The sequence below is a fragment of the Neophocaena asiaeorientalis genome, unplaced genomic scaffold (assembly GCF_003031525.2).
Source record: "Neophocaena asiaeorientalis asiaeorientalis breed wild unplaced genomic scaffold, Neophocaena_asiaeorientalis_V1.1 scaffold40, whole genome shotgun sequence".
Lineage (NCBI taxonomy): Eukaryota > Metazoa > Chordata > Mammalia > Artiodactyla > Phocoenidae > Neophocaena > Neophocaena asiaeorientalis.
Genome location: NW_020185335.1, coordinates 1748894 through 1769161, shown reverse-complemented (window position 1 = coordinate 1769161; position 20268 = coordinate 1748894). Strand labels below are relative to the sequence as shown.

The 20268-nt window shown below is 39.5% G+C and overlaps 1 protein-coding gene across 1 annotated transcript in view; it reads right to left on the bottom strand.

The window, feature by feature from the left end:
* The window catches only part of PHLPP2 (PH domain and leucine rich repeat protein phosphatase 2), a 64452-nt gene that overhangs the window by 25241 nt on the left and 18943 nt on the right, over window positions 1–20268 (bottom strand). The window contains exons 3-8 of the mRNA XM_024735666.1: window positions 15732–15922; window positions 10098–10223; window positions 8254–8408; window positions 6344–6490; window positions 5735–5965; window positions 4275–4477 (exon numbers count right to left, since the gene is read on the bottom strand). Coding sequence (XP_024591434.1) covers window positions 4275–4477; window positions 5735–5965; window positions 6344–6490; window positions 8254–8408; window positions 10098–10223; window positions 15732–15922 — 1053 coding nt within the window. The remainder of the gene's footprint in view (window positions 1–4274; window positions 4478–5734; window positions 5966–6343; window positions 6491–8253; window positions 8409–10097; window positions 10224–15731; window positions 15923–20268) is intronic.

Sequence of the window (20268 nt, the reverse complement as noted above, 5' to 3'; positions counted from 1 at the left end):
CGCCGTCCCAAAAAAAAAAAAAAAAAAAAAAAAAAAAAAAAAAAAAAAAAAAAAAATTAAAAAAAAACAGTGGGTAACTCACATTGACTAACTTTATTAAACTGCTTGGTCCCCATTTGAAAACCAAATACAACAACTAATTGGAGGATTTTGGGTACTGCAATGGAGTCACACTGGATCAGGCAGCTGTTAAATGTTAATAATAATTGCTTAGCTTATTAACCTTAAAAATGAATAACTGAATTTTCCCTGGCAACATTTTAATTTTTTTTTTTTTTTTGCGGTACGCGGGCCTCTCACTGTTGTAGCCTCTCCCGTTGCGCAGCACAGGCTCCGGATGCGCAGGTTCAGCGGCCATGGCTCACGGGACCAGCCGTTCCACGGCATGTGGGATCTTCCTGGACCGGGGCACGAACCCGTGTCCCCTGCATTGGCAGGCGGACTCTCAACCACTGCGCCACCAGGGAAGCCCAACATCTTAATTTTTAATTAAAGCAAAACAAATAAAGAAAAGTACAGTAACCTTAAATGTATAGATCAATGAATTTTTACAAAAGAACACACTGGTATAACCAGTAGGCAGATCAAGAAACAGAGCAGTACCAGCTGCCCGGAAACTTCCCCTCATCCCCCCTCCCTCTAGTCACTACCCCACATACAGATTACTTTTACCTATTTATATAAATATACACGTCATTATATATAATTTTTCTGTCTGGCTTCATCGCTGAACATTGTGCTTGTGAGATATTTGTTCATATTAGTGAATGTGGTTGTTGTTCAGCCATTCTCATGGCTGTATAAAATTTTTCCTGGGAATACACCACAATTTATTTACCCACTGTAGAGTTGATGGGCATGTTAAGTCTTGTCTAGCTGGGGGTTACTATGAATAGTGCCTCTGTGAACATTTTGTCCACGTCTTTTGTGGACTAACATAAGCATTTATGTTGAATACAAGCTTAGGAGAGGAACTGCTGAGTGCAGTGGGTGCATATGTGTGACTTCAGGAGATACTACCATGCAGTTTTCCAAAGTGGTTGCAACAATTTACATGCCCAACAACCGGCACTGGTATTTTCAGCCTTTTTTATTCTAGTCATTGGTAGGTGTGCCGTGGTGTCACAGTGAGAGTCCAATTTGCATATCCCTGATGACCCTGGTGTGATGGCACTTCCCTACGCTAACTGGCCATTTGGAAAAATTCTTTTGTGAAGCTGAAAGCTGAGTTCTTTACTTTTGAGGTGTCAAAACTTCAAGTGTTGATGTGAATTCTTCCAGGTTGTACAATTTAAGGATGCTGTGAACAGAACAAGCCCCATTAACAGTACTGTGACAGAATCTACTAAGAAGGCCTACATGTATGTCAATGGGTCTTCTCCCAGAGGGCCAGTCATTCAGAGTCTCTAGATACTTTAAGAATACACATTAGGGCTGATAATAAGTATTTCCAGGACAAAAGAACTACTACCATCTCACAACATGTATAAACAGCACGACTCAACAAACAGCCCTAACAATTAATCTAAGCTACAATTTGAAGCTTCTATAACATGATAAAAGGCAATGAAAAGAGAAGTCTTAACTCTCTTTTATCCTAATAATATATTTTAGCGATACAGAAAAGGGAATAAAGTAATGAATATTCTTCCACCCGTCACCTAGCTTTTAACAAATCGTGACATTCTGCCTTATATGCTTCAGCCTCTTTAAGAATTAAAACGCTGCACATACCAAGAGGCAAACACCATCTGGAATATGATTTTTATCGTTCCCATGGATTCTTTCATACTGTCATGGCACACTTAGAGCTAAGCAGACAACATTTTTATGTGTTTTAAAATTTTATACAACTATCATAGTGTACTCAACCACTGACTCCTGAATACCTAACATAGTGTTAAAAATAAGAAAGCAAACCTCATTTATGTTTATTCTTGACCACCAGTCGAAGTAATAAAATCCTGAATATAATTAATCTCTCCAAAAATCAGACCAATAGGGGTCACAAGAGTATCAAAAAGGGGAACAAAATTTTAAAAAGTCAGAAAAACCAAGAATTATCTGATTACAATTGGCCAAAAGGAAATAACACCAGGGAGGGCTAACAGATCTTGGTATCTCATTCTAAATCCATAGGCTTTTTTTTGGTTTTGTTTTTTTAAATAAATTTATTTATTTATTTTTGGCTGCATTGGGTCTTCATTGCTGTATGCGGGCTTTCTCTAGTTGCGGCGAGCAGGGGGCTATTCTTCGCTGCGGTGTGCGAGCTTCTCACTGCGGTGGCTTCTCTTTGTTATGGAGTTCGGGCTCTAGGTGCACAGGCTTCAGTAGTTGTGGCACGTGGGTTCAGCAGCTGTGGCTCGTAGGCTCTAGAGCTCAGGCTCAGTAGTTGTGGCACACAGGCTTAGTTGCTCCATGGCATGTGGATTCTTAACCACTGCACCACCAGGGAAGTCCAATCCACAGGCTTTTAGAATGAGTAATTCATAGGTACCTTTCTGTTTCAAGAGGACCATTCTTTTCACTGCTGGATATCAAAATATGCACTCTTTTTTTGCTCAAAAGATTTCTGAGATTTATCCATACTAATACACAAAGCTCTAGTACATTCATTTCCATTGCTGCGCAATATTCTATTATATAAATTTATCATTGCTTTGTTTACCCATTTTCCTATTTATAGTCATATTTTTAGTTTTTTTCACTATAACATACAACGCTGTGATAAACATTCTAGGACACATCTCCTATGTGAGTGTCTGGGAGATATTCCAAGCAGGGAAGCTGCTAGAACACGGGCTCTGTGTATCTTTGTCTTCTCTGACACCATCATGCTGCTCTCCATGTTGGCTTTACCAACTCCCCCTGGCAGCGTCTGAGAGGTACTGCTTCTCCACATCTTCAGTAAGCACTTAGTGTTATTATTTTTATTTGATGAGTATAAAATGGTATTATCTAAATTTGCATTTCTTTGACTGATACTTAGTGAAGTTAAACATCTTTTCCTTTACTTCCTTAAACACAGAAAAAGTAGTTACAGTTGACCCTTGAACAATGTGGGGGTTATGGGCACTGACCCTCTGTGCGGTTGAAAATCTGCATATAACTTTATATATATATATGTAAATACTACAATACTACACCATCTGTGGTTGGTTGAATCTACAGATATGGAATCATGGATACAGAGGGCTAACTGTAAAGTTATACTCCCACTTTTGACTGTTTAGAGGATTGGTGCCTCTAAACCCTGCATTATTCAAGGGTCAAATGTATTTGCTATTGAAAAAAATCCATGTTTAAGTGGACCTGTGCAGGGAATCCCCTGGCTGTCCAGTGGTTAGGACTTAGTGCTTTCACTGCTGTGGCCCGGGTTCGATCCGTGGTTGGGGAACGAAGACCTTGCAAGCCGCACAGTGTGGCCAAAACAAAACAAAACAAAGCAAAAAAAACTGTGCAGCTCAAACCCATGTTGTTCAAGGGTCAACTGTATAATTTCTTTGGTAAAGAAGAACTCTCTATAAACAGAATGGCCTCAACAAATACGTGGCCTTTTACATTGAAAAATATTCCTGGGGCAAACAAATCACTATTGAAATGAAGGGCTTCTTATTCTGGAACTGAGGCAGCACAAGGTTTTAGACTAGAGATTGGCAAACTTTTTCTGTAAAGGGCTAAATATTTAGTAATATTTTGGCCTTTGTGGGCCACGTGGTCTCTCTTAAAACTACTCAATTTTGCCACTGTAGCATGAGAGTGGTTAATATGTAGACAAATGAATGTGGGGGTGTGCCCATCAAACTTTATTCACTTAAATTTGAATTTCATATAACTTTCCCATGTCAAAATTATTCTTCCTTTGATTTTTTAAAAATCTAACCATTAAAAAATGTAAAAACCCATTCCATGTGAGCCATACAAAAACAGATGGTAGGCCAGATTTAGCCCCTGGGCTGTAGCTGGACAACCCTTGTTTTAGACCATCACTGATACTCTCTTTTGAACGTGCTTGCCCACCCTCCTGACTTCCTGTCATTTTGCAGAATGCCTCTTATTATTATGTTCACTTAGTGAATCTCAAATTGTCCTGCAATGTCTTTTTATGCATATCTCAACCACTGAAGTGTTGACGGCAAACTTAAAGCTAGGTCTCAGTGAACCTCAAACTCCGCTTCGCAGAGTATCTGAGGAACACCCCAGATGCCATTGTTCTTGGAAAGCTTGGACAAGAGCTACAAGAGGAAATACAGGAGACTGGGTAGAGAACTCACTGTTCGAATTGGCGTAGAGAGTTCGAAGGGAGAAGCCACTGAGCGTCAGCTCCCTCAGCTGGTTCCGCTCACAATGCAGCTGCTCCAAGTTGCACAAGGAGCTAAGATCTAAGTCAGTCAGCTGATTGTCCCGCAGATCCATGTGGGTGATGTACTTATTTCCCTCCAGATTCTCAATAACCATGGTTTTCAGATGGTTCATCCTTAATATTCAGAAATAAGAAAATCATTAGAAATAAATTTTACTAAATGTGCTGACCAAAAGAAAAATAGAAGTATGATCCTTTTTTCTCTTTCCTAAACAGCATAAGAATTTCACTACTTGCCTCATTTTGCAAGGTACTAAGTAAATAACCACAGATAGCTGTACCTTGAGCTCTTTGTTTATAAACTAAGTTAGAGACAATCCAGATTGGCAAATACATGTACAAATTAAATAAAGAGAAAGGAAAGGGGACCATGCCCACGAAGAGTTTAAAACTTGCACCCAAATACCAAGTACATTAGGTAGGGATGAAGGAATAGGACAAAGGAACAAGAAGATGAACATAACTTGTCGGGTTAGGAGTAGCAAGGCATTCACGGAGTAAGTACCAGGTAAGAGCAAGAGGAAGCAGTCATACTTCCTCTTGTGCTGGATTCCTCTTGTAATGGATTCTCTAGTGCTAAGATTCCCATTACCTCAATTAACGAAGAGGAAAATACTCTGTATCAATATGGAATAGTTCAAGGGCAAATTATAGAAAATGACTTCTTTGTTCTCTTCTATATAAGTATCTGATTTAATGCATGCAGGCCTGTTCATTTTCCTGCATTTCAATAAATTTTTCTGTTACTATGTCTTTATAAGGGACATCGATGACTTAGTGTAAATGACAGAACATCCAGTATGCGTGTTTTACTAGCTTCCTTTAGGAAAAGATTATAAATAAATAATAAATAATATATTTTAAAAGGGAATAAAACTCTTATTAAAAATTGTTAGTAGTAAAACTGTTAACATTTTAATTATAATACAATAGATATCAAGAAGCAACCCAATGATTCAATAGAAAAATGGTCAAGTTTATGGAAAAATACAAACTACCAATAAGTATACAAAAAGACACTCAGCTCACTCACCATAAATGCTGATTAAAACAATGAAATACTATTTTCTACCTACTACATTGACAAGGAAGAACACTGCTAAAATCCAATGTGATAAGAATGTGATGACATCGGAGTTCTCATAAAACATTGCTGGGAGGGTAAGTCAGAACAACCTTTGTCTCTACCACATGGTACACCTACCTCATTCATAATCTCTCTGCCATTGAATGAAAAATGAAGCTTAACTACAGCTTTGAAAACATACAGTGTTCTAAAATCCTAATGTTTTAAAAAGTCTTCATAAAAAGAAAACGTAAAGGTCTATTATAGGTCAGGCGAAAGGAAGGCACGGTGAAGAATGACCTCACCTCAAATCCACATGTTTGACGTGGCTCATACAGTTCAGCACCTCCAGGTTCAGCACTTCCAGTTGGTTTCCTGCCATAACCACTTTATCTAACATAGTGAGTTTCTCATAAACCTTGGGAATTTGACTAAAGTTGTTGAAGGAAATACCCAGGGAGGAAAGCTGTTGCAGATTTCCCAATTCTTCAGGTAAAGTAGTCAGAAAGTTGCCATCAAGACAGAGGGTTTGAAGACTGCAGGAAGAAAACAAAACTTGATGAAAAGTTTTAACTGGAATGGATAGAACTAGAATTATGGATTTTGACTTGTCATTAACTTATTATGAATCCAATAATGATAAAATGCCCTAGGTCTATCTAAATAGAGTCTTACTAAGATAACTGAAATACAGCTGGTCCCTCTAACATCAAGGGTAATCAGAGCCTCTGCTGTTAAAACTGAGGGACTAGTTACTTCTGTAGGCAAGTAGCTGCTGCTGACCAGAATCCTCATAATTACATGATTTATTTCACTGCAAGAGCTCATGGAACTACCTTCATTCCAAATGCCAGACAAGTTCCTTACTCTGCAAACACAGGAAAAGACAAATCTAGTAAAAGTCAGATACTTACTTCAGCAGATTGCCAATCTGACTCGGCAGGTCGTGGAATCCATTACAAGAAAGGTTGAGCTCGGTCAGGGTAGAAATTTCACATAACAATACAGGAAATGACCCAAGCTTATTATGGGACAAGTTCAGGCCCTTAAGCTGAGAAAATCTAAAAAGCAAAGGCATATTATAGTACTGAATGAAAAAGTGATCTATTTTAAATGTCCATCAAAGAATTTGTTCTGCAAATATTTACTGAGCACTCAGTATGTGCCGAACGTTATGTGTCGCATAGACACTAAGATAACTAATACCCAGTGCAAGCTGTTGAGAAAACCAGGTCTGGTGCGACAGGAGTTGTTCTCTCTTCTCCTTAAAAATGCAGAAAATCTTGAAAAGCTCATATTGGTACAATTATCTTCTATCAAAGTGAATCAATCATTATTGATATGCTTCAAATCTTTTCCTTTATTAAATTTCTATGTGCGATATACGAAAGCCTTAACAATAATTAATCAACCTATGGACACAGGAATAGCTAACAAACCTTCAGATCAAATCCCATTATAAGCAATTTCTTTTTTTGTACTGAAACTATGCTGGCTCAAAAGTCACTTGAAATGAATGGGCCAGTTAGAGCTTAAAAATATGTAGGTGATACTGAGTTTTACTGTAATGTGATGATATACAACATGAACTAACTTTTAATGCTTCAATTTTTTTTTGTAGCAGTATCTATATAATGTCTCACTGAGAGATAGTATCATCATAAATTGGATCCACTCCTGTAAGTCTACTTAGAAGTATTATACTTCATTACTGTACTATTACAAGACGGTAAGGCTGAGGTGGTGTTCTCCACGATGATGAACTATATCATCTGCTTCTAGATTTGAATCCTTGGTACCTCTGTCTAATGTTCCTCTTCCAAAATTTCAGCTTGAGTACTGATTGTTCCTTCGGCTTGGCACCTTGACTTCCAAATTGCTAATCCAGCCCTCAAACTAGATTAACCCTCTTTTCATAGAAACAGAAGGAAATACTAGAAACCCACTTCCTTAAAATTATAGCTTTTTATTTTTAAATATCAATATTATTAAAATAATTATTTCATTACTAAATATAGGCTTATATTTGAAAACCTTTGCAAAACATTTCAGATGAGGTAAAAATCATGCTTTCTGAAAATTATTCTAGAAATATTAGTTACTAAGTATATAAAGTATGTCATTTCAATGTGCATTTATCTTTTTAATCACCATATAATTTGAACGCTTTAATTTCCAATTTCTCTCCTCCCCACAAGAAGCCCAGACAATTACTTACACCATATATTTATTCACTTCTGTCCATTTTTAAAGGGAGGAAGGAGATGAAATGGGTGGAGGGTGGAAATGGGGAATATAGTCTAACAAAGGAGATGGGAAAATATATGGGTCATTGCCCCTTAGGACTGAAATGGTTCCTGTATTAGAAGAGAGAGGTTTCATAGCTGACAAAAGACTTCAGAGTTGGCAGTAGCAGGTGCAAAGGAAAGATAAAAGCCCTATCCTTGGAGTGGAATTCTTGAAATCTGGCCTATTTCCTTTAAGTTAGTTAAGTTTGAAACTTCTGATTCAAAAACTTCCCATATACAGAATCTCTCGATTTACCCTGGAGGCAGATCACGCATTGCTGTCAATGACATACAGAAAAGGATTATCCAAACCAAGGGCAGCTCAATGTTGCCTCCGTAACAGAAACTGTGCATCTACCTTCTCTTGTACAGAGGGGAGAAGGGGAGTGGGAAAATTGTTAATAACAATTCTTACTTCCTCTTCAAAATGGAGGGGAAGTTTTCAAATATATATATGATGGTAAACATGCTTGCTTATAGGTACTGATTACAATTCAGTTTTAGTAAGCTAGTCTGGAAACCTATGCCCCACATACTTGTAGAAAGTGTCAAGGCCCCCTGGTCTTTCTAATTGCATGAAGTTGTGTCGCAAGTTGAGGTAGGTGATATCTTGACTGTAGAAGAGATGCTCAGGAACCTCCTCAAGGCTGTGACACGAGAGGTCCACGGTACTGATACGCTGGGACACCACCTGGACAAGGTCAAAGAGAAGAGCCATCTGAGCCAGCCCCAAATGTTTCCCACCCAGCAGAGGACGGAACGGCATTGACACAAAAAGGCACCGATTAAAAAGATGGGAGGGACTTCCCTGGTGGCGCAGTGGTTAAGAATCCACCTGCCAATGCAGGGAATACGGGTTCAAGCCCTGGTCCGGGAAGAAGCCCTTAGACCACGTAACAACTAAGCCCCGTGCACCACAACTACTGAGCCTGCACTCTAGAGCCAGCGAGCCATAACTACCGAGTCTGTGTGCCACAATTACTAAAGCCCGCGTGCCTAGAGCCCGTGCTCCGCAACAAGGGAAGCCACTGCAACGAGAAGCCTGCGCACTGCAATGAAGAGTAGCCCTCGGTCGCCCACACACAGCAACGAAGACCCATCGCAGCCAAAAATAAACAAATAAATAAATTTATTTATTTATTAAAAAAAGTAAGATGGGAAAGAAAAGAAAGGTCATGAGATCCGATTATTCATTTATAAGAAACAGTTAATTTTTACTTTTTCCTAAAACGATGAGATGCTTGAAAAACAGAAAGGTATAAGCTGTAAAGTGTCTACAAGTAAAAGGTAAAAAAAAAAATACAAATCATAAAGATGGGAAGTTAACAGTTCATGCAGGAAGTTAGGATGATTCAAAGTAACTGTACAAAACTTTAGGAGGGAGTGTGATACTGAAAGACACAGCCTTTTGCAGCCACACAAGCCCTGTTCCTTACTTGTGCAATTTCTTCATCTGTCACGAGGAAAATTAAATAACCAAGCACACAGCACCACTGCTTAGCATGCAAAAGGTGCTCAAAAAATATTAATTTCTCTTTACAAGGGCAGAAGAATGAAATAGCTATTTAAAATTGAAACTAGTTTTATTCAAAGATTTTATACCACCACAAGTACAGAAAATCCAATAAAGCCAAAACAAGATTTATATTACTATAATAGTAGGCTAATACAACATGGACTGTGAAAATGGGTCTAAAACAAACAAAATATCACTGCAAAAGTCATTCATGTTTTGATGGCATGTCATTATACTGAAACAATCCTTCATGAAGCTATTTAGCTCCATAAAGAAAAATGCGTTTAAATTCTGAAAAGATGGCTAGGAAAACAAGAGAATTTGGAAAATGAAATACAATTTTAGAGCACTTCATCTTTAAAGGCTAGGAAAGCAGAAATTATGCTAAAAAGCCAATTATCCTCAGCATACAGGAATAATGGTTTGTGACAGGATCACAGGCCATGTCCCATCAATAAGTTCAAATTTAAAGTGGTTCATCAAAGCTGTGCTAAACACATACAGATGCACTAGGCTACGAGTTAGGGAACAGCTCCATCTATCATTGACCACTATGGTCGAGGGAGAGTCATTTGAATTTCATCGTGTCTCAAATCCTTCAAGGCCCTACCTTTTTCACAGAGATGGTATAAAGGTAAATGCACCTGAAAACACTTTTGTAAGCATTCTGTACTATGCAAATATAAATAATAAGTTAAGGATCTGGGAGAATTCCATTTCATTCGCTATGTACTCAGAAAGGCCTAGAGTGATGTGCATAAGAATTATAATTTGATCTCTTGGGAGTAAGTTCAGTTTCAAAATACACTTCTGTTGGGTTTCTCTGCTCTTATCTCCACATCAGGACATCTGACAGCTTATCACCTTGGATGATTGCCGCTGCCATCTCTGGTACTCAGCCAAAGTCTCAAAGCTGACGTGATAGGTCTGAGCTTGGGCTCCAGCTGAGCTGAATGCAAGGCAGTACTGACGTCGCTTCACTTCTTCTACCTGAAGAAGAGAAGGGGAGAAAACCGGAACCAATTAAAGTAAACAATCCCAATCAAAGGACAATAACAAGACAAACAACTCAATTTTTTAAAATAGGCAAAAGATCTGAACAGATATTTCTCCAAAGAAGACAGAGGAATGGCCAATAAGCAGACGATATGATGTTCTACATCATTAGTTATTAGAAAAATGCAAGTCAAAACCACGAAGTACCATGTCACATTCACTAGGATGGCTAAAATAAAAAACACAGATACTAACAAGTGTTAGGTAACAAGCATTAGCAAGCATACAGAGAAACTGGAACCCTCATACACTGCTGTGGGAATGTAAAATGGTGCAGCCACTTTGGAAAACAGCCTGGCAGTTCCTCAAAAGCAACCATGCGACGCAGCAATTCCATTCCTGGTATATACCCAAGAAAAGACGTATCCACACAAAAATTTGTATGTGAATTATTAGCAGCATTATTCATAATAGTCAAAAAGTGGACATACCCTCAATGTTCATCAACAGGTAAATGTATAAACAAAATGTAGTACATCCATACAATGGAATACTACTCAGCCGTAAATGGGAATAAAATATTGATACACACTAAAACATGCATGAACCTTGAAAACGTTATATTAAGAGGAAGAAGTCAGTCACAAAGAACCATATATTATATGATTCCATTTATATGAAATGTCCAGAATCAGTAAATCTATAGAGACAGAAAGTAGATTAATGGGTGCCTGGGGCTAGAGAAGGAATGGGGAGATGACGGCTAAGTAGTGCAGGGTTTCTTTTCAAAGGGTCATGAAAGTATTCTAAAATCGATTATGGTGATAGTTGTACAACTCTGTGAATATACTAAAAGTCACTGAATTGTACACTTTAAATGGATTAATTGTACACTATATGAATCCTGTCTCATAAAGCTGTTTAAAAAAAAACAAAGGGGGAATTCCCTAGTGGTCCAGTGGTTAAGACTCCACGCTTCTTCCACTGCAGGGGGGCACGGGTTCGATCCCTGGTCAGGGAACTAAGATCCCGCATGCCGCAGAGTGCGGCCAAAAAAAAGAGAAAAAACCAAAGGAATACTTATTTAACAGATATGTTGAAGAAGTAGGATTCATAGGGCATAGCCATAAGTAAATTTATTTATTACTCTTTAAATCACAAAACAATCTCAGTTTGATAATTATCTGCTGAATGAATACTATTTACTATTGTGGGTGCTGGGGACATAACAGGAGAAAAAATTAACAAACCCTCTGGCCTCAATGGAGTTTATATATCAAAATGGTGACATGAGAGCTTCCCTGGTGGCACAGTGGTTAAGAATCCGCCTGCCAGTGCAAGGGACACAGGTTCGAGCCCTGGTCCGGGAAGATCCCACATGTTGTAGAGCAACTAAGCCCATGCACCACAACTACTGAGCCTGAGCTCTAGAGCCCGCAAGCCACAACTGCTGAGCCCATGTGCCACGCACCTAGAGCCTGTGCTCCACAACAAGAGAAGCCACCACAACTAGAGAAAGCCCGCGCGCAGCAACGAAGACCCAATGCAGCCACAAATAAATAAATAAATAAATAATGGTGACATGATATAGCATAATATGCTAAAATACAGAATGAGTAACATGAAGAAAAATAAAGCAGGGTACAGGCTTGGAGGGGAACAGGGTAGGTGATCTGAGTTATGAATAGGACAGTCAAGGAAGGACTCACTGAGGAGGGAACATGTGAGCAAAGACCCCACAAGTCTTTTATTTTATTCAGGAGCAAGGTGTGGAAACCTCCTGGGGAAGGAGCATTCCCAGCTTAGCAACAGTCAGTATAAGTCCCGGTAATGCAAGAATGCATGCCTGTTTCAGAACAGGAGAGTCTGCAGGCCCACATGATAAAAGCCAAAGTTTCCACTTCAAGGGTAAGACTGCTCCAACCCTTTCCCCACCACTGCGACACACTGGAGGTAGCTGCCTGCCTGCAAGGGGTACCTTGGCCTACTTTTTGGACTCACCTCCCCGCTTACTTACTAGGTGCTGGGATAGAAGCCATTTCTGACTCCCTCCATCATTGAAGTGGGGCAGGAGGAAGGACAGGGAAGACACAAGCCCAAAGGTTCTTACTAGACTAGTAGAGTCATAACCTAACTTCACACTCTCTGGGCCTACCAGATTTTAAAGGGGATGATCTTCCTCAGTAGGTCCTTTTGAGGGTTCTTTGGATACCTGGTCCCCCCAATCCAACCAATGATGGCTTCTCACGTACAGATCCCTTGACCAGGCTAATGCATGCTATTCTAGCAGGTGACCACTCCCTCCTCAGACCTGAAGGAATCTGGTGGTCCACTGACAGCCCACCCTCCAGTGAAGTCTGTTTGCCCCTCCAGGTGGCCCCACTGGACATATTCTAAGAGAATCCACCCACCTACCCAATGGTTCCTGCTCTCTCTCAACCCATCTGGGTCACATACTAACCCAAAGAGTACACAGTGATCCCAACACATGAGTTAGGCGCTTTGCTCTATCACCAAAGCAGCTGGCAGCTTATCTTTCGTCCTCAAGACTTCCTGGTTAGGAGGCAGGACACCAGCGCACTACGTCCCCCTCACTGCAGGGGACCCATATCAGGCTCTCTTGGGTCCTTTTGAAACCTCTTTCACTAGGCTTGAGGAAAGAGGCAGAAACCTCCCTCAGTACCATTTGGGGTGGTGGCAGGGATTCACTGCACAACAGCTCTCTTCAACAACCCAACCTATATAGCTTTGATGAGGATGAAGTTTTTTTATAGTTATGGAACCACTTACATCTTTGTCTGACATCTCACTTTAGTATGTCATAGCTACTGAATCTTGGTGAGTCAGCTGGAAACTTCCAAGTTATACTCATAAATCACTTATCCCAAAACTGCATCACACTTTCCTTACTGAACACACTACCACATCTTGAATACTGTTCAGGATAGTTTGAGCTTTAGTTGTTTAAATTTATATTTAAAATATTAAAAATTTTAAATGTTTTTACAATCAATATTAAATTTACTACCATATTTTGTCAGTGTCTGCGCTCATCATCTATTTATCTCATGCCTTCCCTTTGAATTTACTTTCCTTTGTTGTTTTATTTCTTTTTTTTGTTTTTTGGAGGGGTGTTGTTTTTTAATTTTTTTAAATGAAATTCATGTCCACTCTTTTATTTATTTTTGGCTGCATTGGGCCTTCATTGCTGCACGTGGGCTTTCCTTAGTTGCAGTGAGCAGGGGCTACTCTTCGTTCTGGTGCACAGGCTTCTCACTGCAGTGGCTTCTCTTGTTGCGGAGCACGGGCTCTAGGTGCGCGGGCTTCAGCAGTTGTGGTGCACGGGCTTAGTTGCTCTACGGCATGTGGGATCTTCCCAGACCAGGGCTTGAACCTGTGTCCTCTGCATTGGCAGGTGGATTCTTAACTACTGCGCCACCAGGGAAGTACCAGTCTTTTTTTCTTTTTTTGGCTGCACCGCGGCAGTGAAAGCACCCAGTCCTAACCACTGGACCGCCAGGGAACTCCCTCATTAGTCTTTATACGTCTGAAAATGTCCTATTTTGCCTTGACTTTTGTAAAGTAATTCAGCTGCATATAGACTACAGGTTGACATTTATTTTCTCTCAGCAATTTTGCAAATAGTCTTCTACACATATTGTTGATGAAAAGAAAGCTGCTGTCAGCCTGTCAATTCTTTGCAGGTAACCTTTTCTTTCTGGAAGCTTCTGTGATTTGCTCCTTCATGTTCTGCCAACATGTCTACGTGTCAACTTATTTTTATTTATCCTGTTCAGTACCCAGTGTCTTTTCAATATGAACACTCATGTCTGTCTTTATTTCTAGAAAAATCTCAACCATTATTTCTTCAGATATTGCTTATCCATTCTCCTTTACTCTCCTCTCTGGAACTGCTATTAGATGTATACTGGACCCTCCCTTATGGGCTCTCTTATACGTTTTATCTGTGAAATTCTTTAGTACGTTCGTTGGTTCATTACATTCAGCTGTGAAGTAGTGACTTAAAAACACAGCATCAGTCCAGGAGTGCTACAGCAGCTCTGCCCTGCCACCAGGGGCCCAGGCGCCTCCTGCTTTCCATAAGGCCACACTCAGCAAATGCCTGCAGTTTCCAGCCACCATATGACTGCTCCATCTCCAATACCAAGAGACTATGTTCCATAAAGGAAGGAAACGCAGGGCAAAGGGTCAAGCCATCCACGTCTCTCCCACTTTAAAGGCCTTTCCCAAAAGTCCCACCTGCAAACTTCTGTTTATATTTATTAGCCACCACTAGCTACAAGGGAGGCTGGGGAGTTTTTGATCTTGGTCACATCACCACCCTGAACACAATTATATTCTACTAGTGAGGGAAGAGAGAGACCGTACAAGAATTACGTAAATGGGAGGTTTGTTTTTCTTTCTCTTTCTTGCTCTGTTTCCCACTTCCTCTCCGCCAATCCTCCAACCTTGTCCTCACTCACCTTCTCCCTTTGGAGAAATTTCACTTACTTTCTTCACTATCCTTCAGCCCCCAATAATAGAACCAGGTCTCATATTGGTAGTAGTGGGTTCCTGCTCCATGGATGGTACTGGAGTGACACACATTCATTTATTAGGCCAGGTGGGGCTTGTTCATTTCGTAGTCACAGGGCATACAACTGGGTCCACCCATTTGTTTAGAACCACAGCCAGGAACAAGCCTTGGTTCCAGTCAGTGGTTTACAGAAGTTTTTTGTTTGGGTTTTTGTTTTTTTCCAGCTTTTTATCAGGAACAAAGAATACCACTCATTTCCTAGCTTCCAGCAATAAGCTTGGGCCAGGTCCCCCATCATAACCAGAGTACTTTTAGACCCAGATACTTATAGGAGCTAAACCCCTAGGCTGCCACCTTTCAGACCCAGAGCCCAGTAGGCCCTCACCACTTACATTTCTATTCCACATTCCTAAGTCCAGCTATGTGGAACTGCCTTTCCTATGATGGGGAATTCTCTAGTACAGATGCAAGAAATGGCAGGTTTCTCTGGCTGCTGGGTAGGAGCTTATGACCACTCCAGACTGAATTTCAGTCTAACGGGGGAAAAAGAGAAACAGGAAAGAATCTATTTTGGAGGGGATGCTAACAGCTACTTCTAGTTTACAAAGGCAGCTTCTAGTGGTAGCATCCTCTGTCTACTCTTGGTGGTACCAATGAGAGAGCATTTAGTGCCTAGCAGTGGACGCAGGGGTTTCTCCAACAGACGGGTCCTGCAGCAGAATTTGGGGCATGAATAGTCTTTGGACCTCCCAGGGAGTCTGTGATGTACATGAACTTGTTTTATGCTTAAATTAGCCTGAGTGGTTTTGTTTAAAACTAAGAACACAAAAACTTTGTGACATAATCTTTAATAATGCTCATATTGGTTTATTTGAAAAGATGTGGAAAAAGCTCTGAAAAGCATATGTGATATTTTTTTAATTAAGATGATTAGAGGAAGAATAATTCATCTTTGTGAGTCTTACCTTTCCCCCAACCAGAGGCAAAATGTGCATCTTTCCAGTCTGACAATCCTTCACTGAGGAAACGATGAGGCAGGTGCCACAGAGAACAACCAGGCGTTCAGCCCACTTATGCAGCTGGGTCTTTCCCTTTCGTACATTATAGATGCCAGACAGAAGGATTCGATCCAGATGATCCATCTGGCATGGTTTTTCTGAAAAGAAAAGAGTACTTCAAAAGCCACCATTAAAGTAGCATAAAAATAATGAAAGGGAAAAAGAAAGTATTACACGTTAACATTCAGCAACCCTAGTATAGATTTAAGTAACCAAGCAATATAAGTATTACAAAATAAGCTCTCAGTCTTAAAATGTTGTCCATCCCTAAGTTATATAATGGGAGCACTACAAATTGTGGTCTAGGGAACAACATGTTATTTTGGATGCCATTGTTAATCCTTCTTCCAACAGTCATATCTCCCATGTACACAAAGACAGACAGAATGACAGAGTGGTTAAGATCATGGACTTGGGAGTCAGACACTCAAACCTGAGTTTGAATCTTGGTTCTGCCACTCACTTTGTTTCATTGAACTAGATAATCTCACTGACCTTGACTTTCCTCATTTATAGAGTTTGGATCTTAATACTATCTACCTTCACATGGTTCTTATAAAAAATTAAGATAATGAATGTAAAATACTAAGCATAGTTTTAGATACAAAACAAGTATGGAATAAGTGACAGCCACTATTGTGCTTAGTCTATTCTAGAATGAAGAAATGAACAACTAGTTCTGTACACAGAACCCCCTAAGGGTTAGGGTTGGGGTTAGGTTTAGGGTTAGGGAACGGGGACGGTTTAGGGTACTGCTGCTCTTTGTGAAGAAAAGCTTTCGGCTGATATTTCAGTCAACTATCCCAATCATGGTGGCAGAAGCAATACATGCATGCAAGAGCTTCTCTATTTTTTGCCACCCTTTAGAAATCTTTATATGACTGAGGTATAGTGAACAAAACAGAGCATTATGACAGAAGAGATGTTCTTGGTTAAAGCACTACTAGAAACAGACAGTAACTCTACAAAGAAATGAACAGGATCAGCAACAGTACGAGGCTGTGCAAACACCAATAAACGGGGAACTGAGAAAACTGGGTTGTACTCAGTATTATTACATAATTGATTATGGAACCCTGAGCATTGCTTTGCCCTATTAACTATGTTTTTCCCATATAAAAAAAACGAAGAAATGGGCTAGCTTACTTCAAAGCTTTTAAAACTTTGTATGTTAACACCAGATGTATGGAAGAGTCATTTCTCCTTCTATTCTAGGCCAATCCTTTCATCTCTTTTCTAAATTCCACCTTCCTTGGGGAGTTTGGTTCTTCATTCTTCTCACTCTTCAACTCCACCCTCCCTATTGTTTCTATCAAAGCTACAAAAGCACTCAAGTTTTCCCCCATTCCTTCTCATTCTCAACAGAATTCCTTTAGTTGAGGGATTCTCTAATTCCTATGTGCCCAAGAATTATCTAAGAATTAGTTTAAAATGCAGAACACCAAGACCTACCCACAGAGAGTCTAATTCAGAGGGTCTGGGATGGAACATAGGAAAATGTATTTTTAACAAGTATCCCAAGTAATTTAAATGCAGATGGCCCACAAACGATATTTTAAGAAACTATAAGTTTAACCTTTTGAGGCTCTTTTCTTCTCATTTGTGCTTCTATATTAGCTATCTCTGTTACCTCACCTTTTATTTACTCAATTTACTTCAATCTGGCTTCCACTTCCCAAAAACTACACTATTCATATGTTGATAAGGGCTTTCAAATTTCTATCTCCCGCCCCAATCTTCCCTTAGTTCTGATCTCATATATCCAATTGCCTGCTAGACATGTCCAACAGATGTCCCCATTCACCTCAAATTTACAGATTCATAGACTCATAGACACAGAAGACAAACTTACGGTTGCCAAAGGGGAAAAGGGCAGGGGGGGATAAATTTGGAATTTGGGGTTAACAGATACAGACCACTGCATATAAAATAGATAAACAACAAGGACCTACTGTATAGAAAAGGGAACTATATTCAATATCTTATAAGAATCTGTAGTGGAAAAGTACCTGAGGGGAGTTCCCTGGTGGGCTAGTGGTTAAGATTTGGCTCTTTCACTGCCATGGCCACAGGGTTCACTCCCTGGTCAAGGAACTGAGATCCCACAAGCCACGTGGCACGGCACCCCCCACCACCACCAAAATAAGTATCTCAAAAAGAATACACACACACACACACATAAAACTGAATCACTTTGCTGTAAACCTGAAACACTGTAAATCAACTATACTTCAAAAACATAAAATTTTACAGATACAAAACCAGTATCAAAACCTGGTGTGAGTCTGAAAAGAAAGTAAAACTATCTCTATTTGAAAATAATATGATCTTGTATATAGAAAATTACCTTCCTAGGTAAGCCACACCAAAAAAACACTATTATAACTAACAAATGAGTTCAGAAAGGTTGCAGGATACAAGATTTTTAAAGCACCAGTTGTATTTCTATGCACTAGAAATAAACAATTCAAAAGTGAAATTAAGAAATCAATTGCATTTATAATAGCATCAAAAAGAATAAAATGAAAATACTACAAAACTTGTATACTGAAAATATAAAACATAGTTGTAAGAAATTATAAAAGACATAAATGAATGGAAAGACAGCCAGTGTCCCTGGGTTGAAAGACTTAATATTGTTAAGATGGCAAAACCCCCCAAATTGATTTACAGATTTAATGCAATCCCTATCAAAATTCTAGATAACTTCATGACAGAAACTGACAAACTGATCCAAAAATTCCCATAGAATGCAATGGACTCAGAACAGCTTGAACAGTTGAAAACAGGCTTTTCAACTCAAAACAATCTTGAAAAAGAAAAACAAAATTGGAGGACTCTATTTCCCAATTTCAAGACGTACTACAAAGTAAGGAGCTGGCATATAAAGTGCAGTTCTGATATAAGGATAGACATAAAGCAATAGAATAGAGAGTTCACCAAAAAACCCCTACTTTGGACAACTCATTTTTGACAAGGGTGCCAAGATAATTCAAGGGGAAGGAATAGTCTTGTCAACAAATGGTGCTGGGAATTCTGGATATCCACATGCTAAGGAAAGAAGCTGAATCCCTAACCTCACACCATATACAAAAATTAATTCAAAATGGATTATAGACCTAAATGTAAGAATGAAAACTATAAAACTTTAAAAGAAAAGATAGGAATAAATCTTGTAAATTTAGAATAGGCAATGGTTTCTTAGATATTGACATAAAAAGCACAAGTGACGAAAAAGAAAATACAGATAAACTGGACTTTGAAAATAAAAGGCTGTGTGCTTCAACAGACACCATCAAGAAAGTGAAAAGAAGACTCACAAAACAGGAGAGAATATTTGCAAATCATATACCTAATAAGAGACTTGTATCCAAAATAAAGAACTATTACAATTCAGCAATAAAAAGACAAATAATCCCATTAAAAATTGGGCAAAGGATTTGAACAGGTACTTCCCCAAAGAAGATATACAAAAGACCGACAAGCACAGGAAAAGATGCTCAACCTCATTAGTTATTAGATAAATGTAAACGAAAACTACGAGATACCAGTTCACACCCACTAGGATGACTATAATCAAAAAAGACAAACAATAACAAGTGTTGGTGGGAATGTAAAGAAATTAGAACCCTTCATGGTTGGGGGGATTATGAAATGGTGCGATCACTTTGGAAATCAGTCTGACAGTTCCTTAAAGCTTAAACATAGTGTCACCATATAATCTAGCAATTCTACTCCTACATCTACATCCAAGGGAACTAAAAACATATGTCCACACAAAAACTTGTACATGAATGTTCACAGTAGCATTATTCATAATAGCCAAAAAGAGGAAACGACACAAATGTCCATCAACTGATGAGTGGATAAACAGAATGTGGTATATGCATACAATGGAATATTATTCAGCCATGAAAAGAAATTAAGTACTGATACATGCTACAAAATGGATGAACCTTAAAACACTATGCTGAGGGCTTCCCTGGTGGCGCAGTGGTTGAGAGTCCGCCTGCCGGTGCAGGGGACACGGGTTCGTGCCCCGGTCCGGGAAGATCCCACATGCCGCGGAGTGGCTGGGCCCGTGAGCCATGGCCGCTGAGCCTGCGCGTCCGGAGCCAGTGCTCCGCAATGGGAGAGGCCACAGCAGTGAGAGGCCCACGTAACTCAAAAAAAAAAAAAAAATCTAAAAACACTATGCTGAGTACAAGAAGCCAGCCACAGAAAGCCAAGTATGTATGATTCCATTTGTATCAATTGTTCAGAATAGGCAAATCTATATAGACAGAAAGTAGGTTCATGGTTGCCAGGTGTTGTGGGAGTGGGAAGTAAGGAATGGCTGCTAACAGATATGGGGGTCTCATTTTACAGTGATAAACACGTTCTAAAATTGGATAGTGGTGATGGTTGCACAACTCTCTGAATATACTAAAAAGCACTGAATTGT